Raw genomic sequence first — 23,193 nt, forward strand, 5'->3', positions numbered from 1 at the left:
GCCATATTGCATTGTGCAGAGCTATGCAAAGCCTAGAGCCAGTCTTGTAAACTCTGGTATGCACTAGCTGGAGCTACATGATATTCACCCATTACTAGAAGTGACAGTTAATAGACATCACTGCTGTAGTTTTCCTTGCAATAAGGAAATATGCAATTTTTACATCTACTGCCACACTTCAGCTGACAACTTGTCGTAGGCAAAAACATGAAATAACTTACTAGCAAACAGAAGTTTGTAAATAAGAATTAAGTTATTTTACCTCTTAAGTATGATATCTTTACAACTAACTTTTGCTTAATGAAATCTGTCTCAGCATTAACTAGGTTGATAGGCTGTGGAGAGATGCAGTTGAAGGGATTTATTTTGGATAGTTCCGGTTTTTTCCCCTCACACACACACACAAGAGAAGAGACAAGAGGATGTTAGTTCTGGTTTTATTTTAGTCTGAACTAATATATCCTTCAAGGAAAAAAAACCAAACCATGGCTGGAATAGTGTTTCACAATAGACCATAATGCTGAACATTGAAGTGTCACAACGATATAAGAGACTGAATAAGAAGCATTCAGCTGCCTGAAGAAAGCAGCTTGAGTAATTGCACCTTTCTGAAATACATGGGCCCTGGTAGGAGGTAACAATTCCCATACAGTAAGAAGGGTGTATAATGAAATAGAGTCTCCCCTCCCCCCAGTCCCACCACATCCTGGGTTTAGTAGCCATTTACCCTAGGGAACTGAAACAAGCTTCCAGCATTCATTACGTGTTCTCTCTCTGCTATAGCTCTGATTCAAGTAACCCCTCATCACCAGGCTATTGCGCTCTGGTTGCCATGATCAAGGAAGTTGGTTTAATGCATTCATAAGACAGACTATTGAAAAGCTGGAGTTTACTGTGCTGCTGGCACAGTCAGTGGATGATGCTGGAGAGGAGAGGACTGTTCAAGTTTCTACACGTCTGTTGTACAGTAGGTTACCACTGGTTTAACCGCTCATGTATCATCCTCTGGTTTTGAAGTGAGGCAGAAGAGGGGGGGGAAAGAGGCAGTAGTGAGGGATAAATCAAGGAGGAGGGAAGCCCTGGCCTGCTTTGAATGTTGTTAGGTGTCCTACCACATTCAGATGGCTGGCAAAATAGACCCCACACCCCAGCAGTTAATGAGTTAAAACAGGTTTTTAAACAGGTTTCATTTTTAAAAAAGGTGACCGTGTCAATTCTCCCAGTACTGTGAAATGTTACACACCACAGTGTAAGCCAGTCATCAGACAGAGGCGGGCTTCTCTGCAGAGTGCTTCCTGACGTCTGACCTTACAGTTTGGGCTGCGAGGTTAGTTTCATGCTCAAGTTTTCAGCAAGCTTCTCCATGAACTCAAAGGTGTTCAAGTAATCGGACCGCTTCACGCTGCAGAGGGAAAAACACACCAAACAAACATCTTAAGGCACTGATGCTGCCAAGTGTAAAGGGAAAAATGCTCTTCAGGCTTTGAGTTATAATACTACTGAAGAATAGCATAAAACACTGATAAGTTTATAGTGTGACGGTACTTCTGTGCAAGGACCCTTGCAACAGGACTGAAGGGGAGTGTGACAGAGTGCTAGGCAACAACACCTATTGCGTTCTGGGGGTATAGACCCCTCCTTCAGCCTAAGGGGAGGAGCTACTGAGCCCAGGGCTCAAGCAAGTTCGGGGGACCACAAATGAAAACCAGGGACAGGAGTGAGGTTATAGGGCCAAAATCTGGGATCCAGAAGGGGACACTGAGCAGAGAACCCCAGACAGCACCCACTGCTCCTTGAAGGTGTCTAGGGAGCCAGTGGACGCAGCCCAGAGGAACTCTGCCGGATGCATGATCGAGGCGAGGAATGGAAACCAACCCCACAATTGCAGAGCACCTTCCCATGCAGCATCCTCCTCCTGGTTTTCTAGATGGTCACCTTGGCCAGTGCTAGGAGGAGGTCTCTTGACTTCATGGGGCGGGGACAGGGCGTGCATAAATCAGGAGATGAGGGGAAAAGGGCAGCCAGAACCCAAGGAGAAGGTTCTGGAGGAGCAGGAAAAGGGGCTGCAACTTGGCGCGCTGCATGTAGATATGTACCAGGTTCTCCCCGATGCCGCAAAAGGGACAGGAGGGAGGTGAACAGCGCCAGGTACATGGCCGTGCTCATGGCTCCATGAAGGAGCTGCCAGCTGATATCCCTGGTCTGCTGTGGGACCAAAGTGGAATACAGGCTGGCCCTCCGGGGTTCCTCACCCTCCACACATGGTAAAAGGTCTTGCCACTTGGTGTCAGGGCGGGACACGAGGGTGAGGAAATGGAATGTGTGGAGCATGAGCATGTACAGCTGTTCTCTAGACGCAGTCCGGAAACTAACCAACTGCAAGTCGCACAGCCGGCTCAGGTTACGGAGGGGAGGGGACTGGGGGTTTGCAGGGCAGGGGCCTGATAATAAGGTCCAGAGGGCCAGGGGTGGGTGGGGAGCACCCTCCTGGACAGACTGTGGCTGCAGCTCCTTCAGGATTCATGTAAAACAAAACCCCGAAGTAACCATGCTTCAACAGTCTCTCAAACAGCTTCATGTCTCATTGGGAGACTGTAAAACCCACATCAGCACCTTTCAGCCAAAAGGGTCAGCTATGCAGGCAGCCGCACTGAAACGAAGCCAGTGCAGGAGTGGAGCAGACATGCCGATAACAGTGTATTATGCTGGGGACCAACAGTAAGGGAAGGGGGAAATGTTTGGACAAAAAAGAGCAGGGCAAACCCCTCCTCCTATGAAACGTGCCAGGGATCTTCTAGATCCCCGGAGCAGACAAGACATCACTTAAGGTCTCATCTAGAAGACTTTCATATTGTATCTACCTTAGAAAGGACTGAGTTGCCCTCTTCCAGATTTGAACCTGCAGCTCCTGTTTACATACACCGTACCTAGTGCTTAGACTATTAAAACAACCTCTGCCTACGATTAACAGCAGCACTGCTTTCCCTTTTACCTGTTTTGTTGTTGCTCGTGGTCTTAGGCTATATGGCATTCCCCACTCACTGATTTATGACAAGAATGTGTGTATTTAGTTGCTTTGCCAGTAAAACGACATGCCCCTCCCGCCTACAGGCAATTCTCACCCATCCTTGGAAAAGTTGGAAGACTGGCTCTGATTTGCATCAGGCATGTGGAGGCTTGGGCCAGATATTACAGTTGATAGGGAAAGAGTAAATACGGTGGCCTGCCCAAGAGATTGTAGAGTCAGTCTTGAACTATACAATGCACGATTCTCTTAGGTGAATACAGGACCAACTCACATTGAGCTGAATGGCTTAGTTCTGTACTAGAATGTTAAGACAGTAGAAGGACATGATGAGGGATCTGATTGGCCCTTCTTTACTTGCCTCACTTTGTAACTGTGTTTGCAGCCCAAATGGTATGCAAGACCATCCCGGCACCCTTAACAAAAGATCTAGTCACCATGGAGGGGCACGTGAAGGAGAGAATGGTCAGAATTCTGTAGATTAATTTTCTGTAGTCTTTTGGAGGTGGAGAAATCAAACCTTCATCCTAGTGTAGTTCACACTTGTATTTAATAAAAGCGAGTGTCACCGTAAGACAGTCGTCCCACGGGAACTGTCTCCCAGTCTGGTCTGGTCAACCTGGGCTCTTACACCATTTGGCCAGGCAGGATGGATTGAGCTACTTAGATTGTAAGCTCTTGGGGGCAGGGACTGTCTCTTCACCGTAGGCAAATCACTTCACCACTCTGACCTTCAGTTTCTCGGTCTGTAAAACAGGGCTAACGATGTTGACCTCCTTTGTGCCATGCTTTGAGATCTATGTAAGAGCCAGCTACTCTGATTATTCTGTGCTTGTGCAGCGCCTAGCATAAAGGGGTCCTGGTCCATGATGGGGGCTCCTAGCTGTTCCAGTAATACAAATAATAATAAACAGTGGTTTTAAACCTACCCCCCACCAGCCTACCATGCACTACTGGTCACTACAGAGTTTAACAGCAATGCCATGGCCCAGTTTAAGAGCAGTGCAGACACCGCATACTTACTTAGGTAAACCTTTAATGCAAGCAGCTAAGTCCTTTGTCATGAAGCCAGCCTCTATAGTCTCTACACAGACCTCTTCCAAGGCAGTGGCAAAGTTCTTGAGGTCGGCATTGTTATCCAGTTTAGCTCTGTGAGCTAGGCCTCTAGTCCAGGCAAAAATGGAGGCTAAAGAGAAAGAGAGAGTAATTGTAGTGCTGAAACAATAAGATGAGGCTGCACTGTCACAACAAACAAGTAAGGAATCCCCCAAGTAAGAAATGGAACAACTGATGAAGGTTAATGAGAAGAGCTGAACTTTCAGTGAAAATCTGGAGTGCGAACGGGAGTGACTTCACATCCCCGTCTCTTCTTTGTTTTTTAAAGCAACCCATGTGCTATTCCTTATCTTTTTTTTAAGCTCCAGTATCTCTTTCGCTCCTCTCTGTGGCACATGATGGAGATGAACAGAGGCCAATACGAAGAGCTACATACAATTAAAATATCCAAAGTTATTAAATACCATACACGCTGGAATCTGATTACTTCCCAGTAACACGTTGCACGGAGAATGAGGGTAAGTGCAGATGATGTTTTATCATGATTTTATAGGGCTTGTTGATACACACACGTAGTGCGCGGCCCGCTGGGGAGTGAATCTATCCTGCACAAGCCTGCCACGCGCTAAGTGCCCATGTGGACCTGCTGCCCCACACTAAAAGTTCCTAGTGTGCTTTAATCTACACAGGAGTAGAATAAAGCACACGCGGGAACTCTTCAGTGCATAGCACCAGGGTCCACATGTGCCGGGTACATTTACACCCCGGCTTGTGGTGAACGAAGCGTTCACATAGACAAACCTGTACTCTGCTCACTTGTGCTTATCAGCTGCGTGTACCTATTTTATTTGAAAGTAAAACAACCCGGTGGAGCCATTACTGCACCATTAATGCAGGGATGTCAGAACATCTCATAGGTTAGATTGTGTACACAATTCATTGCTCCCATCCAGTCACTTCCAAGCTGCTTGTACTGTACACGGCAGAAGTACCAAGGAAGATACACACATGATCATGCAATTTGCATGTGTGGCATTCTGTGATGCAGGAATTTGCAGGAACAACAATGCGGGTGTTCTCAGTCTTAACTCCTTCTGACATGTCGCAATCAGTCAGAGAAGCACGGGGCATCTTACCAATGGGATTAGTGGAAGTTTCTTGACCCTTCTGATGCATGCGATAGTGACGCGTAACTGTGCCATGAGCAGCTTCTGCTTCCACTGTCTTGCCATCTGGGCAGATCAGTACGCTGGTCATCATCCCCAGAGAACCATACCCTGCAGGTCATAAGCAAATGGGTCAAGTCTTCCCCTGAAAACCCCGACTCCGCTAAAGCTACCCCACTCTGCCAAGCCACAAGGGAAGCCAAACAAATTCCTGAATAACAGCCATACATTAAATACTAAAACACCCACTCGTTCAGTTCTGACTTAGGAAGCTGCTCCCAAGTGTCTGAAGAATAGAAGTTATTCACCAAGGCCACTAGAAAACTGCAGCCATTTTGCCCCATTTCAAGCAAATTCATATTCACCCTATCCAGCCACTTGTTTTCTGCTCATAGTCTGCAAGCACCTTTCCTCTCCCATTGACTCCCAAAGCTCTGAAATAAAAGTCACTCCAAACTGCAAGGCAGCATGGGAAGGGGATGGGAGCAGCAAGGCTGTTTAGGAATCGGATTTTGCATTTGATTTCACACTCGCTGGTCCCAACCAGAGTAGAAATTCAATTCTCCCAAGACAGAGATTCGTATTTCTCCTAGGGGAAGAAAAAGCAATGGGCCCAGAAAAGCTAGCTGCAGTGGGAGGAATGGAAGATTTCCTTATGGGGTGTGTGCAGAGATAGGAGGGGAGCACTGAGACGTGGCTGGGAGAGGTGTCGGGAGCCAGGTCCAGGGCCCGTTCCAGTCCCTCTGAGTCCCGCTCCCTGGCCCAATCCTAGGCTTTGCTGCGGCTGCTCCAGCTCCGGTGGATCCCGCTCTTGTCTTCCCCCGCCCCAGTGTGTGCGAGTTTATATGGGGGCAGAGCCCCCACAATATTTCCATTGTGGGAGCACTTCTCCTGCCCCCCTTCCCAGTTCCACTGCCCTGCTTCTTATCTGTTCATGTATTTTGTTGTCCATCCTCATTCCTAAGGTGACCATACGTCCCGTTTTGCCCGGGACAGTCCCTTTTTTAAGCCATGTCCCAGCTGTGATGACTTTTTTTTTGGCAAAAATGGGCATTTGTCCCATTTGCTCTTACCAACTGATCAGCAGCTGGCGAGAGCAAACGGGACAATTGCCCATTTTTGCCAAAAAAGTGGGGCGCGCACCCCTAGTGGGGCGCAGAGGAACATGCGGGGGGGGGGGGGAGCGGCAATGCCACCCCTGTGGGGGGGGAGGGGAAACGGGGTTTGCACAAGCAGCGATGCCAGCTGTGCGGGGGCAGGCAGGATTTGGGCGAGCAGTGACGCCAGCCGCGTGGGGGGAGGGAACAGGGCTCAGGCGAGGAATGACATCAGCCCCACACGGGGAGCAGGCTGCACGTGGGAGAGGCAGGGCTCAGGCCAGCAACTTGGGTCAACCCCGTGTGCAGCGTAGAGGGGGGGCAGGCACGGGTCAGCCCCATGTGCGGGGTTGGAGGCAGGGCTCAGGCAAGTGGCTTGGGGCAGCCCCATGTGGTGTCCCGTTTTCCCTTTGGGAAATATGGTGACCCTACTCATTCCCCACATTTATCTTGTCACGTTCATCTCCATTCCTACGGAAAGGTCCCATCAGATAAAGGGCTTTGGGAGTGGGAGGAGAAACTTGCTCCTGTACAGAGATTTAAATTGCTGTTCTACGCCACACCTGATCATCTGGGGTAGTCGGGGCCAGGTCCTCCACTGGTGTAAAGTGACATGCTCTAGGAACGTCAATGCGCTACACTTGGGTACACCAGCTAAGGACCTGGCTCACTCTGTCTAACATAGTAAGACTTTGATTTTACATGCCATCTCCTTGGGAAGATCTCAAACCACTTCAGAAGCATGAACAAGTTCTGCCTTGCAACCTCGGTGTGGTAGGCGAGTATTGTTCTCCTCCCCAATTTAGAGAGAAGTAGGCTCAGAAAGACTGAAGGGCTTGCCTAATGTCACATGGACCCACTGGCATTGATAGAACTATAGTGTCTTGACTTCCTGTCCTCTGCCCTAACCACATGCATGGCTGGATTAATGCACAGGCAAACCAGGTACATGCCTAGGACCCAAATTTGTGGGGGCAGGGGGTTAAAATCGTAGGCCAGTGTCCTCCTTCTCCAATGCCTTGCGCCACCAAGGGGGCACCAACCACCCTTCACCCAGGCACCACAACCCTAATCCTGGCCTGGTATGGAGGGGAGACCCCAGGGGCGGAGGAGAATGCGAGCCCACCCCGCACTCACCCTGCAGCAGTGGTTCCTGTCCCACAGGTCTAGACCTGGCTCCCCACTCCGGACATTGCACGTTGAGACCTGGTGCCTGGGTTGCAGCACCAGTCATGTCTGGCCCAGCCGCCTCCCTCCGCCCCTGTCATGACAGAGGGGCAACCGGGCCGAACCTGAGTGGTGCTGTAACCTCATGCACCAGGTCACAATGCCTGGAGCAGGCCCAGCCCCACGGGACAGGAACTGCCACTGTGGGGTGAATGTGGGGGGGCTCTCTCCAACCCCCTCCCCCTCTCCAGAGCCAAGGGTCACCAGATAGCAAATGTGAAAAATCGGGACGGGGCAGGGGGTAATAGGCTCCTATATAAGACAAAACCCCAAATATTGGGACTGTCCCTATAAAATTGGGACACCTGGTCACCCTACCAGAGCCTTCCCTCTGCACTGGGCCAGGAGAAATGTATGTTTACTTAGGATCCAGTGATTGGTTAATCCAGCCCTGACCACATGGCCATTCTTCCTTCCCCTACGTTCTTCAGCACTTAGGGTCCCAACCTGCAAGGTCCCGGTGCTTGGAACTCCCATACTTGAACAGGTGTTCCATGAACCTTACAACTTATGGGATCAGGCTCTTACACTGGGTTTGAGTGTTCCATCCCACAGAAAGAGCCACAGGGGAGAGCCTGAGGGAATGGAAAACAAACAAACAAACAAAACCTGTTTTCCTGGTGCCATCCCCTCTGGCGGGAGGAGCTTGTGGGGAGGTAAAACTGGGAGCTCATGTCACCTTCTCACCTTCCAGGTCTCTGAGATCTGGGTCACTGGAAGCTTCTTGGGGCAAGGAACAAGAATCCCTCTAAGTTTTGTGTGAAGCAAAATTTGCTGATGGTACTAAAGAAAGAACACTACTCAACTCACGTTCTTCCTGCGAGTGCCACACACATGCCAACAGGCCGCATCTTTGAGTAGGATTCTTACCAAGAGCTATGAGTTTTATTCATATCAATATCTATCTAGCTCTTGGCATTTGGGTTACATTTTTATGTCATTACAATTTCTTTTTTTGCTCATGGGGCATTGAGCCAATTTGCTGAGGTGACCTTTCCATGCTCAGCTTTCGCCACTGTGCCCTGGGTTAAGTCATGCAGGCATTTTGGTGACCAAATCCCAGCTACTGGTGCAAGCACTTTGGGTTTAGAGCCATTAGTAGTTGTAGCACTGGAATAGCCATCAGACAAAGAAGTCTAAACAGAAGATGGATGCACTCTGCCAATTGAGAGTCACTTTTTAAAGTGCATCTCGTACTTAGTTTTCTTGAGTCTGTGAACTGCAAACAGTTCGGAGATAAAGCAGTGGCTCTAGGATAAGCATATGCACGGGTACATAGCATGAGATGCTCTGTGTGAGGCTGGTGGCCTTACTGTTACCCAGGCTTAGCCCAGCAACCTGCTGGAATAGGAACAGGACATACCTTGTGCCACAGAGTCAGACTGCACATCACCGTCATAGTTCTTACAGGCCCAGATAAAGCCACCTTCAGATTTCAGGGCTTGAGCCACCATGTCATCGATGAGTCTATGCTCATACCAGATCTTCTTGGCTTCAAACTGGGGCCTGTATTCTCTGAAAGACAAGAAAACCACCAGGTAGCTTCTGGAAATTACAATTCTGGTCAGTGCAACATGCAGGGGAAAGGCTGAAATCCTTAACTTGCATGAGGAAATGGGAGAGGAAAGGGCCTGTGGGCTCAGATGAAGACGTTTATGGGCCTTGAACAGCACCTGAAAGGACAGGATGTACATAATACATTTTGCTCCTGGTTTTATAGGTTTTTATGAAGCATACATATAAAGATGGCATGTGACCAGTCAAAGGTGGGGGGAGGAGGGAAGACAACCAATGGCTGAGCTCCTCATATATGTGACAAAGAGCAAACATAAATTAGAGGAAACACTGTTAAAAGAATTTGTCTCATGCATTCAGCTTTGAGACTCAGTAGGCCCAATGGTGTTCTCTCTTACACTGAGACAAATCAACAGCAACTCAGCTGCATTTAAAGGGCTTAAACTGGTGAACGGGACAAGACTATGACTCCATGCTTCTGTGAATTTACAGTGAATTTTGTGTGATCTTATTTCTGGGGTCAATTGGAGTCTAATACTCAAGGACCTCCCTGGTTAACTATGAGAGCTGTAGGACAAGATACTTTCTTCAAAAAAGGCCAAGCAACAATTTACTGAAATCTAGACAGATCCCCTCTTTATAATGTAAACCATTTTAAGAGTATACATATGTACATTTTAAAGACAGAAGACTTGCAATGCTCTACTAAAAAATAGTGAGGTTCAAGTTCTAAAGCAAGTAGCCAGGGATTTTCCATGACTCCATCCAAATCTCCAGAGCTTTCTTTTTATCATCAGTAGATGCCAGTGGAGATGGACAACAAAGCCTTGATTCAGGAGAGCCCTTAAGCACATGCTTGAGTGCCCCAACCTGGCTTCAATGAGAGCGGGGGGTGCTGAGCACTTCAGAGGTTTGGGCTCTGAATTGACAGTGGGGGTTCACAAAGAATAAGAGAACCATCTTTCTACTACAGAAAAAATGCTCTGGAAGAGAAAAACTGGAAGTAACAATCTGTACTAGTTACTTTTCATAGATCTCCTGAAAGATGTCTTTAAAGCGTCCATCATATCTCTTCAGAATGGTGTTCTTGGTGCTCATGTACAGGGGCCAGCCTTTAGATAATGCCATCTGGAAAGAACTGTGTGCAAAATCCCTGATGGAGTGGTCAAGGTTATACATTCCCATAGCTACACCACCACAGCCTATCAGCAAAGAGAGAAAAGAGAACAGTAAATAAGAATTAGCTACAACACTGGCTAAAAACCCCACCCCATTTCTAACAGCACGCTATAGAATTCCCAGCCAGCAGGCTGGAATCCTCGGAAGTCTGTCTTTCCTGATGCGGTTCTAGAGACTGTGAAGTATAACAGGATGGAATTCAGTTACAAACAATAGGACTCTTCCTCCCACATGGAGAGATATACCTATCTCAGAGAACTGAAAGGGACCATGAAAGGTCATTGAGTCCAACCCCCTGCCTTCACTAGCAGGACCAAGTACTGATTTTGCCCCAGAACCCTAATTGGCCCCCTCAAGGATTGCACTCACAACCCTGGGTTTAGCAGGCCAATGCTCAAACCACTGAGCTATCCCTCCCCCCACATGTGCATCATTTGTCTAATTCTCTCAGTGCTGTGAGGCATGGATCTAGGTATGGTTCCTGGTGGATCTTTAAGCTTAAGTAACTTTTTACATGGCTGTAGGCCAGATGTAGTTTCCTTCAGTGACACCTAACTACGGTCCAGATCACCACCACTCAGAGAAAAAAAAAAAAAACACATGGAAAAGGGTTCTGGGGAGGAAATTGCTGTGGGAGATCCTACTTCTTTGAGGTGGTGGTTTAACCATTGGCAGCGTGGACAAAGGCTGTGGGACCAGCTCCATACTACGTGGGTCCCGGGAATCCACAGTCATCTGTGGAGGCCCTGCATCTCTTCACTGGCTCGGCCCTCACTGCAGCCTCTCCTGGCTCCCTGAGAGGACAGGTTCATTGTCACCAGGCTGCAAAGAATGCTCTCCTGTTCCTAGAACCTCCATAAGGGCTATAGAGAAGAGAGAACACAGCCTTGGACAGTATTCTGACTAGGTTGTGCACGGCCTGTGTATGTCTGAGAGGAACGCAGGAAAATTGTGCATGCCCTCCATTCCACAGTTTGTAATCCCTTCCTCAGTACAGACCCTGGGAGGAGGAAGGAGAGACCTGCTTGTGGACCAGCAGGGTGGGACAAGCTAGCATTCTAAGAGATACATTAACATTCCCTAACTTCCTATTTAGTCTGAAGTACATACATTAAAACTGTGCGTGGCATATAGAAGTGGAATCACCCTTTGAAGCAGAAACAACTATATCACAGAGAACTCTGGTGATTTTATTGAGAACAACAAGAGCTATGGATTTAAAAATAAGTACAGAGCCAGTCAGCCAAGGAAATACAATTCCCCCAAACTCTCCTGTCATCTCTTCTGGTCTGAATAACAGAAGGGTAGGCTTCACAGCAGTACGCACACCCACTTCCCCCTTCTTTGAGTTGTGAAATTTCCTAGAGGCTGTTGTATCTGCCATGAGTTTGATCAAAACTAGACACGCTGGAATGGTCTTCCTACTGTTGACAATTACTAAAATGAAAAGATTAAGGTTCCTGGGCCTGATTGTGTTTCTACTGAAATCAATGACAAAATCCCACTTACTTCAATAAGGCAGTTCCCATTGGCTGATCTCTATGAGAGTCTTCTCGTTGACTTCAATAAGAATTGGTTGGAGCCATTAGTGAGAAACCTGAGATGGGCTCATTCTTATCCAAATGCCTTAGACCTTTACTATCATTTTCAAAGCAAAGTTACCACTGGCCTAAATGGAAGGTTTGCCTGGGTCTGCAGGATCTGGCCTAATTTGAAATCTCACTGGCCAAAGTATTTTTCAGTAAGTTTTCTTATGACAACACCCCTCATTTGGAAACCCAAAACATAATTTTGGAAGGAGTGCCTCGTAAGGTAACTTAACCACTGCCTATGTGTATTCCTGGTAATGATAGAAATAGTTGAGTCTTATTACAGAGGTACCTGGTGGTGGTTGGGGAAATAGCCAGACCTTTTCATGACTGAAGCAGGTTTGATTGTTTGTCACAAAAGCAAAGTTGTTTTAAGATGACATTGGGTGTTATTTTAAAAGTATTAAACCAAGTTTCATAAAAGCCGAACCCAAGTATGTTGGAATAGGATCCAAGAATACAAATCACCAGTCTCCATTAGTCTTAGCATGCAAATTGGCACCCAGCCTGCCATGCTTAGTGATGTACAGAGCAAAATCGGATTGACTACAAGGTCCTCCAAAGAACTTTTAGGGTTAGGGGTCTCATAGCTACCAAGTTTTATACAGCCTCAAGTGTAACATTTTCCTGAAAATAATTTAAAGATAATTTGCACATTTGTACATAACCGTAAACTTCAGGTTCAACACAACTGCATGGCGTAGTGCTGGTGAAAGGCATTTGATTCACTGCCTTGGTGAACCAAGTGCTTTGTTTATCTAGAGTGCAGCAGCAGGGCCGGGAACCCACACACTACCCTGCCAGCATGGCTCAGCCCTGATCTGGGGGGAGGGGATTTCCTCTAGTAGTAATAGAAGTAGTTCATTCTCCAAGCAGTTTTTGGCTTTTTGACAGAATCTGCCAATTAGTCCAAAGCATGGTGGGGAGTTTGCAATGTGAGAATTTCTCTCTCTGTTATCAGCGAAGAGCAGTGCCTGACATAGCTACCAACGGCGCAAGTGTCACAGAAGATGCATGAGAAGTGGTAAGTCTGGTGTGTGTGTATGTTTTGTATTTTGTTTCTTTGCTTTATGATTTCCAACACAATTGAATTAACTTTCAGCGCTGGAAAGTTCTCCTCCCCTCCCACACAAATGAAATAGGCCTCTAAAAGTAAAGATGTTGTACCATGCAGTGAATCTGACACACCCATCAACTTGAATCATGCCAAATACCAGTTACAATCACAGCTTTTGTGACACCATACATACCTTCAAAGTTATGGACCAGATAGGTCACTGGTTTACCGCCAGCTTTCGGTGTATAAGTCATTTCTACTTTTCCAGGCCCAGGAACAACAAAATCTGTTGCTCTGTACTGTACAAAAGAGAGAAATTTAGTAGTTTCGTCCAATACACAGGTAAACTGCAAGAGAAATAGTGTCATGTTTGGTCAAATAGCAATTCACATTCATAGGAAAAATGTGGAAATAGATGCACTAAAAGAGCTGAAAAATGCAGAAATTTACATTTTCCAGATGTAGATGACATTTTAATATTGCAGATCTCTAAAAATAGTATTGTTTAATATTCAGTGGGGAAGGGGAAGGGGATATTCTGGTAAATTCTATTTATTCCATTTCATAATTGGGTTAACACAACTATGCACCAAACTACACTATCTTGACAATGCTGTGAATTATGCTACTAGTGTCTAACCTTTCACTTCTGAGACCTGAATTCCAAACAGGCCTAACTACAGTAAGAATCATTCTCAGGCATTTGTGAATGGGTGAAAACTGCCCACGCAGGCAACACACACTCTAAAAAAAACCCACATAACTGTAAGACTTAGTTACAATAAATGTGTATCATCATCTTCCAAATTGTCCTGGGTAAATGTCATTAGGTTCTTTTTAGGCTACTCTCCATTACAGCCTTCGAGCCTTCTCACCATTTCCTTGCTGACATCAGTAATGTTCTTCCCAAGCTCTACAGCTTGCTGTTTTTCCTTTATCTCTTCCCATCTATTATTCCTTTCACTTGCTCTGGCAAGTTTCCACTTCTTTTGCTTTATCAACACACTGTCTAGCCTACTGTAATTTCCACTGCCTACTTAATTATTCAGTGCTCTTGATTTATTTCTTAAAGACGCAAGACTAATTATTCTTTTTTGTGAGGTATGGGCTCGGCCATTTCTTTTTGCTCTTAGGAATTAGATACTCAGCTGTCGCCTACCATTTCAGGTGAGCATATGACTTACCTAGCTCTTCTATAACACTGCTCATCCATAGATTTCAAAGCACTTTACAAAGAAGGTCTGTATCATTATTCCCATTTTACAAATGGGGAAACCGAGGCACAAAGCTGCTATGACTTGCTCAACATCACACAGCAGGTGAGTGGCAGGGCTGGGAACAGAGCCCAGGTCTGACTTCCAGTCCAGGACCTTCCCACGGGACCACACTGCCTTCCACACCATTTCGTTTCACTTGAACAGCTTCAAAACAAAACTCATCCCTCCCTCAACCATTTCTGCACCAAGAGCGGAATCTGTGCGGACAATCACTTGAAAAAGGACAAATGCTTTTTCACTAAGCTTTCAAACTTGTATTTAAATCAGATGCTCAAGTGACATGACTTATTTGTAAGTCCAAATAAACAATGTCAGTGTTCATTAACCCAGGACAAGTAAATGACATGGCAAGAACCCAGTATGTTGCCAAAAAACAAAAACACCCACCAGCTCCTCATTAACTCACTTGCATAAACCTTTTGGCACAATTGTGCATAGTGAACAGAAGTAGGGCAGGCAATGAGACTCCTCTTCCCCAACAAAATGTTTTTCTTCCTCCTTCTAAAGGTCTCGTTAAAGTGGGCTTTCCTGGGGGGGTGAAGGGGTGTTCTGCTGCCAAAGAGTGGGTCTTCCAGTTAAATAGACTGACATGTTTCAGATCACTAGAGGACACTCTCAGCTTCATATTACACCAGCTCTCTCAGTATTAGTGATCATTAAAGAACAGGAATGTTCCTCGTTATGATGTGGCCTGAGGCTTCCAAGGCACCATTGTCCAGTCTCCCCAGGCACAAACTATAAGGTAACCAAGCAAGTGGGTTTTGTTGGTTTCGCGTTGTTTTTTGAGTGAAATGAGTACCTGGCTCTACAAAAGCTGCCCATGGTGGAAACACAGCGAATCGAGAAGTAATTTGGATGTTGGGCTACCTAGAAGTACTTCAGACAATTCGACAACACTGGGACAAGAGGAAGGAAAAAATTTAGGGGTAGAGTCAGTCTGTCTTATACATTCACCGCTGCAATGGGGTGAGAGGAAGGCCTTGGGAGCAGTTGCTGGAGGCATTCTGTCTCTAGACTGCTAAGGCAGTGAGCTTGCCTTTGGGGCAGTTGGAAATTTCTACACTCTTTAATAAGGAACAGTGCACTCTACCTCCAGCATAGGCCTCTGTCTATTAGTAGTAGAACTGCGGTAGCTCCAGTCATCGACCAGCACCATGGTAGGTGCTGTACAAACACAGAATGCTAATAAGCACGGAGCATGATGAGTGCATCTCCACCCCCTCGTGAATCTGTGCAAAAGCAGCTAAAATACGGCCTTTAAGAGATATCGCATGCACGTTGGGTGCATGCTGTTTTGTACCAGTCCTGTTCCCTGGGATAAGACTGTTCACCTAAATAAAGTACAGATAAAAAGAAACAGAGAATGACCCTAAAGTAGTAACTCACTTGGTCCCCATAAGCGTGACGGCCAATGATGATGGGTTTCACCCATCCAGATACCAGCCGGGGGATGTTTTTGCAGATAATAGCCTCCCTGAAGACTGTGCCACCCAGAATGTTTCGAATTGTCCCATTCGGAGACTTCCACATTTGCTTCAGCTTGAACTCCTCCACTCTCTTCTCATCCGGAGTGATAGTAGCACACTTGATGCCGACATTGTACTTCCTCATCGCTTCTGCTGCTTCTACTGTCACCTTGTCATCGGTCGCATCACGATTTTCCATGCCCAAGTCATAGCTACAAATAACCCCCCAAAATAATCAAAGTCACCTGATGGCTCAATCTAAGATGCTTATGGTCCTACATGATATAAATGGACAACACACACACAGTCCTAGAATTCTGTCATTACTGGTATCTACATCCAGCCAACCTGCACTCCAGCAGGAGTCAAAACAAGGGAAGGTCTTAACACCAGTATCTTCCCTCAAGGTTTCTGCAGGTGAGCGTGCAGGGATGACTTTAGTTTATGATCGAGGCTGTGTAGGAGCCCTGCCAAGAGCATCTGCCGCAAGGGTACACAGATGCGTGCATCCCCAGCTGCCTTGGCCATGTCCCATTCTCAGCTAGTACCCACCTGCTTTGTGAGTATCTAATCAACCTATCACCCTGGCAGCTCAAGTGAAGTTGTGGCTGTTTTGCATTATTTCAGCCTTCCCCGCTGGACTTTCCACGATGGGGCTCTCTGCCTGCGTGCAAATCAGCATAAACCCGGAGTGAATTAGACCCTTCTACTGCAAGCTGCTTGGGGCTGGGACTGTGGCTTTCTTTGTGTAATACATAACACTAAGCACACCAGCAGGACCCCGCAAACAATAATACCAGCGATGATGGAGTCAGCACACTGCTATGCTTTAAAATTACATCTGAACATATTTCTTTAAAACAGTGGAGGGGGAAACATTTACTATACTTATTACTGTTTTTATGAACAACTGTGCTCTGCATATTTGTCCTCGAAGTATAATCAGTTACGTGTAAAACAGGGCATGAATGTATCCACTGTGCTTGGGAAGACAGTCTCAGTCTCCTTCCCCACTTTTTAAGAATGGACTCTCCTCCAGACACTGTGTGTGCAATAAGCTGCTAGGTGCCTGTAAGTTCCTCTTGGCACTAGCAAGCAGTAAATCTTGGGTGAGTAGGAGGTGGAGTCTCCAGAACAAAAGCAAACTGCTTTGGAAGTAGGGAAAAGGTCGGACTCGGTGGGTTTGACTAATGATTGACACCACTGAAGATTTCTCCATACAGCTGGGAAAATAAAAAACCATGAACACTGCTGTAATTCTGACCTACTACTTTGAGGATAGGAAGGGAAGGAATAGCTCTTTATTTTGCTAAAATAAGTCTTGTAGGCAGTGTCATCACATTCCAATAGGTGTGATTTTTCCCCCTCCCTGTTTTTTTAAAAACTTGCTCCTAATTTATTATTCTGGAGGTGAGCAAAGGTGAATGGATGCAGTTTATGAAACTGTGAGAAGCGTGAACAGTCACAGACTAATCCAAACAGGGCTTAATCCTGTTCCAGCCCCTGCAACAGCCCCTTTGTACCACTTCAGCTGCCTAAATGCGTAAAAAGGCCCTGTGGGGAATTCCCCCATGTTGGCATAAGGCTAATGGGAGCCCAATACCATCATTCAGTAAAGCTGTCAGTGTAGGGATGTGCTGGGGGCAGGGGGTTAAGGAGAAATGGCTGAATTCCAGCTGGTTTAGGCTGCATAAAGCATACCTATCACCAGACCTAGAGCAGCCCAGAATTAAGGAGGTCCAAAGGTGGTAACTGAACACCTGGGCTCTGACTCCTGTGCTGTCCCTTCTAAGAGGCACAGCACAGTTTAATCCACTTACTGCTGGGCGTACACCACTTACCCCTGTGAGTCCACAGAGACTGTCAGTGAAAGTGTTTGCAGGAATGAGGTCATAGCGAAGACATTTTGGCAAACAGGTTTTTCATCACAAAGTAGTGGCTTTAAGTAGATGACTGAGCCCTTCCTGGTGGTCTTCAGAACAAATCATTTTGCAAACCAAGCAGAGTAGCACTGAGTGCTGGAGGGGAGACGTCTGTGGGAGGCCAGTTCTCTGACAAGGTATAAACCCCCACATATACAAAAATATAAACCAATGCCCAACAGCAAATCGGCCATGTATAATATATGGTTACCTGTGCAGGTCCAGATCCACATATGGAAATATCAGCTTTTCTTTAATCAGTTCCCAAATGACCCGAGTCATTTCATCTCCTTGCATCTCCACAACAGACCCTCCATGGATTTTTTTGGACATCTTGAACTAAATAAGATGTAAAAACAAACTAAACTCTCTATATTAAGCAATGCACATTTTTGTAACATGAACAGAAAAAAAAAATCCCAATCCTACAAACCCTAATCCTTTAGCAGTGTTGCCAACTCTCATTTTATTGTGAATCTCCTGAAATTTGGTGCTTTTCTTAAAGCCCCAGCTCCTGGATGCTTCTGATTAGGTGAGAATCTCAACTTTCATGTACGTTTCTATCCCTCCTGGTTGTGGAGAGAAGGTTGAAAATGTGCCCTAAGCGCCTCCCAAAGGCTCAAAATCCAGAAGGGAAATAAAGAGAGTCCCAAATTTATTAGTTAAAAAACCCTCATGATTTATAAGCCAATCTCATGCTTGTTGAGGGACCAGACTCACGGTTTTTGAATGCTTAAGGTTGGTGATACATATTCATTTTAGTAGAGATCAGCTCATCACTGCTCTTTTTTCCCCCCCAGGAGTAAAATGTCACATTGGTACAGAAATGCCAAGGATATACAAATACAACTCTTTACTTGAATATCTTGCTTTTGGGGTTAAAGTAAGTACTGGAACACATCAGTTTTCTGAAAACAGAGTACTCCTAAAGTATTGGAGTCAAGGGTCATTAAAAATATTTTCCACCAAGACTCTACATGGCTCCTATTTGCATTTTGATCCTTGTCAACAAAAAGTACTATTCAAACACTTTATGCATTACTTTCAAATGGCTACAATCGCTTGGTTACTACTTCTGCTTACACAAGAGCTATGACTTGGCAATTTTTTCTCAAACGCAAACCAGCAACCTAGTTCTCATATGCAGTTCTCATTAGTTATTTTAAGTTCTCAACTTAGATACAGGAAACTCCTGTTTAAGGCCCTGATCCTGTAAACACTTATACCCATGCACAACTTCGTGTACATGAGTAGTTTCACTGGATTCAATGGGAGGACTCACATGAGTAAAGTTATGCACAGGCATAAGTGTTTGCAGATTTGGGGCCTTAATGTGTAAATATTGATCCTTACTGACAGTAAAAATTCTTTGCATTAGTAATTCTTATTCAGCATTCATGTATCCAGTCCATTTTTAGACTTTAAGTGAAAGTAATGGAATAATTAATATAAATATTTCATAATTTATACAGCAGCTTTCATTTGAGGATCTCGGAGCCATTTACAAACATTGCTTAAGCTTCACAAGAAGCTTTGAGGTAGGAAAGGGGTAGCATGCCTGTTTTACAGATGGGGAAAGAGAGGGTGAGTGACTTGCCCAAGGTCATACAGAGTCCAGGGCAGAGCTAGGAACAGAACAGAGAACGCCTGATTCAGTCTTGTGCTCCAACCATGCTCTAGACCATGCTTCATTTTTTTTTTACTTCCTCTAAAAACCCACCTTCTGAAGTGGCAATAAATTTGCAGCCTTATGCTACTAATAATCCCATCTGGACACATCAATTTGAATAACAACCAATCTGAAACATTTTAAAGGTAAATCTTTTTTTTTATTATATCCAAAGATAGTGTCCTTGCCAACATTAGATATAGTTGCCTAGTGCTTATTACAAGCCACTATATAAATGGCCATTCACAAAACTTCGGCTGAACTCATAGTAGGCTAAGCCCACACATATAAATACTCCAGGCCTAATTTTCAAACATGTTTTTTCAGTGACGAGGAGGCAGAAGGGTCTTGTGGGTAAGGCACAGGATTACTGGTTAAAAGATTCTGTGTTCTGTTTCTGGCTCTGGGTGACTTTAGCAATTCATTTAGGCCAACACTTTCAAGAAAGAGGCCATTGATTTTGGGGTGTTTTAAAAGTTTGAGAGTCCAGAATAAGGCAACCAAAAGTGACCATTTTTGAATGTTTGGCTGCTACCCACTCTGGCCTTTGTCATCAGCAGAAAAAAAATTAAAAGATGCATTTAAATATGTTAACTAACAACATTTTCCCTAGTATGGCTATGGCTTATGAGCCTCAGTTTCCCCACCTATAAAACAGAGATAATAAAACATTTAGACCCACATATGCCTAAACACTGATTTGAGCATCTACACGTGGTATTTGGCCATCCTATTAAGGTGCTCACCTCTGATAGTCAGTTACTTCAGTGATCTATCCCTTTCAGGTTCCCCAGATTCTTGCCACAGAGCACGGACTTTAAAACAACATCCTCTCCCCTTTCATATCCTCAGCCCATGCACCTAGCCAAAGAGACCTGGATTGGACTTTCCCAACACTCTTTCATTAGGAGAGGCTCATTGCATTTTGTAGTTGCTATTTACATTATTGTAAGTTACACAGTTCAAATCACATCCACATTAGAGATGTGCAGCTATGCCAGTGGCTGGAATCACAGTGCTGGCAAGGTCTGAGATCAGAATTTGGTTTTGGGCCTTGTGTGTCTGGGAAAGTTTGACCTGTTATACCAATATAACTATGCCATTATAACCCTCTGCACAGACAAGCTTATTCTGGAAGAAGACTGGCTTTTTGTTGGTTTAGCTTAAACCCCTTCTAGAGTGAAATAACTAACCTCCCTTGCAAAACAGCCACTCATACAAGAAATGTCCACAGGAGAGGTTATTCTGGTATAACTATACTGGCTGAAATTCACAGTTTAGGTTATACAAAGAAACAAAAGGATTTCCACTCAGACTAGGTCTGTACTAATGTAAAAGTGATCTAAGCTAAACAATAGAGTCTCATTGTGAAGCTTTGGTTGTCATGAAGCAGCAGTAATTTGATATTAATTTGCAATCTATGAACTGTCACTTCGTGTTTTCCAAAGATTTACAAATCATACTCTTGACAGCAACTCAAAATGAAGTATTTCTAAAGGTGCATCTTTTGAAAAACCAAAAACACTGTAAACTTCCCACGGGGAGAATGAAATCATGCACTCAGACTGTTTCTGAGCAGCCTTGACACGCCCCTGCACCTTCACCCACCCAGGAGAGAATGTCAGACCTCTGAAAAGGATCTAAAGCTGCAAAACACATCTAGATCCAGGCCGTTTGTAAAACCCAGCTAGCGCTATTGTAGGTATGCCATTCTGGAGGTATAACGCCCGCTTGAAGGAAAAGCGGATCATGATTTTCAGCCTGGGTGAGGGGCGGTTTGGTTTACAACTGCAGCGCTTGCTGGGGTGTAAAGTACAGAGGTCAGATAACAACACCGTGTACTCAGGGGACCGTGCAAACAAAGGTAAAAGGTAAGTTTCAGGTTGCGGGGGGGCGGCTGCCTGTCCCCCCCATCAGCGATCAGGCCCCGTTTCTAGAGAGAAGACTGATCCCTTCCTCTCCTCCTCGGTCCAGCCCCGGGACCTCACCCACCTCGTCCCTCTCCGAGCCCGGCCCCCACGGGGCTACCTCCCCCCGCGGCACCCCAGCCCCGGGCCGGTCACCAGGCACGGATCGGCCCGGCCAGCGGAGTCCCGGCGCCCCCCGGACAGACGGGGCCGCTGTCACGGACAGCCCCTCACGGCCCCCGCCCCGAGCCCGGGCAGCGCCGCTCCTGGGCTGGCCGGAGCGGGGAGAGGCGGCGCCCCGCTTACCTCGGGCTGTCACGGGCTTGGGTAGCGCTGTCTCCGCACCCGGCCTGCTCCTGCTCCTGCTCCTGCTCCCGGTGCCGCGGCGCCTCTGCTCGCAGCCGGCCGGGCTCCCCCTGCCGGCCCTCGGCTCGCCCTGGGCCCAACGGCCCGCCTCCGCCGCCGCGCCCGCCAATGGCCTCGCCCACGGGCAGCCAATGGGGGCGGCCCACGCGGGTGGGCCCCGGGCGGCGAGGTGTGTCCTGCCCGGCCGGGGGGCTAGAGGAGGGGAGACAGCCAGTCAGCCAGTGGGTGTTATGGGAGGGGAGGGGGGCTAGAGGAGGGGAGACAGCCAGTCAGCCAGTGGGTGTTATGGGGGTGGGGGGATAGAGGAGGGGAGTCAGCCAGTCAGTGGGTGTTATGGGAGGATAGAGGAGGGGAGACAGACAGCCAGTCAGCCAGTGGGTGTTATGGGGGGAGGGGGGCTAGAGGAGGGGAGACAGCCAGTCAGCCAGTGGGTGTTATGGGGGGAGGGGGGCTAGAGGAGGGGAGACAGCCAGTCAGTGGGTGTTATGGGAGGGGAGGGGAGGGGAGGGGGGCTAGAGGAGGGGAGACAGCCAGTCAGCCAGTGGGTGTTATGGGGGGAGGGGGGCTAGAGGAGGGGAGACAGCCAGTCAGCCAGTGGGTGTTATGGGGGTGGGGGGATAGAGGAGGGGAGTCAGCCAGTCAGTGGGTGTTATGGGAGGATAGAGGAGGGGAGACAGACAGCCAGTCAGCCAGTGGGTGTTATGGGGGGAGGGGGGCTAGAGGAGGGGAGACAGCCAGTCAGCCAGTGGGTGTTATGGGGGGAGGGGGGCTAGAGGAGGGGAGACAGCCAGTCAGTGGGTGTTATGGGAGGGGAGGGGAGGGGAGGGGGGCTAGAGGAGGGGAGACAGCCAGTCAGCCAGTGGGTGTTATGGGGGGAGGGGGGCTAGAGGAGGGGAGACAGCCAGCCAGTCAGTGGGTGTTATGGGGAGGGGGGATAGAGGAGGGGAGACAGCCAGCCAGTCAGTGGGTGTTATGGGGGGAGGGGGGATAGAGGAGGGGAGACAGCCAGTCAGTGGGTGTTATGGGGGGATAGAGGAGGGGAGACAGCCAGCCAGTCAGTGGGTGTTATGGGGAGGGGGGATAGAGGAGGGGAGATAGCCAGTCAGTGGGTGTTATGGGGGGATAGAGGAGGGGAGACAGACAGCCAGTCAGTGGGTGTTATGGGGGGTGGGGGGATAGAGGAGGGGAGACAGCCAGTCAGCCAGTGGGTGTTATGGGGAGGGGGGAGGCACAGGGAAAATGGTGCCATGGGTGAACTTGTATTTTGGTAGCCTTGACCCCTGTGGGCAAAGAGCCCCCCCCCATTGTCCCTGTGGGCTCCCCACCCTCCTGCACCCCAACCCCTGCACTTCCCTCCTGTGCCCAGGCAGGGAAACTGGTCTGGATGCTGGGAGAGCTGGCACTGCTGCTCACTGCCCCGGGAACGCTACTCCTCTGGGGTGCTGGGGGGTCGGGGAGCGATGTCAGGGCTCCCTGCATCCAGGTCACTTTCCCCACCTGGGCGGCATGAGGTGAAGGCAGAGAGCAGCAACTCCTGATGCTGGACTCACGGCACAGCCCAGATGGGGAAAGTGACCTGGATGCACGGAGCACTTGGTGTTGCTCCTCGCTTCCTCCCTTACTGCCCCGTAGGGGGGCGAGCAGTATCTGTGTTGCATCACCATTGGCCCCCCCC

The 23,193-nt window shown here is 47.4% G+C and overlaps 1 protein-coding gene across 1 annotated transcript; it reads right to left on the bottom strand.

The window, feature by feature from the left end:
- Positions 1–430: 430 nt before the first annotated feature.
- Positions 431–21,509, bottom strand: IDH1 (isocitrate dehydrogenase (NADP(+)) 1). The gene is made up of 9 exons (XM_065413188.1): positions 21,459–21,509; positions 17,788–17,915; positions 15,575–15,866; positions 13,105–13,210; positions 10,111–10,288; positions 8,935–9,086; positions 5,218–5,358; positions 4,049–4,211; positions 431–1,402 (listed from the first exon to the last, which is right to left on the bottom strand). Exons 2-9 carry the CDS (start codon positions 17,907–17,909, stop codon positions 1,309–1,311), a joined length of 1,248 nt encoding a protein of 415 aa, XP_065269260.1. The 5' UTR covers positions 17,910–17,915; positions 21,459–21,509; the 3' UTR covers positions 431–1,308.
- Between the last annotated feature and the right edge of the window lie 1,684 nt (positions 21,510–23,193).

The sequence above is a fragment of the Emys orbicularis genome, chromosome 11 (genome assembly GCF_028017835.1).
Source record: "Emys orbicularis isolate rEmyOrb1 chromosome 11, rEmyOrb1.hap1, whole genome shotgun sequence".
Lineage (NCBI taxonomy): Eukaryota > Metazoa > Chordata > Testudines > Emydidae > Emys > Emys orbicularis.

Excerpts from the sequence above, each read along its gene's own strand:
- IDH1 (XM_065413188.1), bottom strand. The coding sequence starts at position 17,909 with ATGTCCAAAAAAATCCATGGAGGGTCTGTTGTGGAGATGCAAGGAGAT. Across the intron at positions 5,359-8,934 it reads GTCTGACTCTGTGGCACAAG|GGTATGGTTCTCTGGGGATG; the intron begins GTATGTCCTGTT and ends TATGACCTGCAG. Across the intron at positions 1,403-4,048 it reads TGCATTAAAGGTTTACCTAA|CGTGAAGCGGTCCGATTACT; the intron begins GTAAGTATGCGG and ends TTCCCTCTGCAG.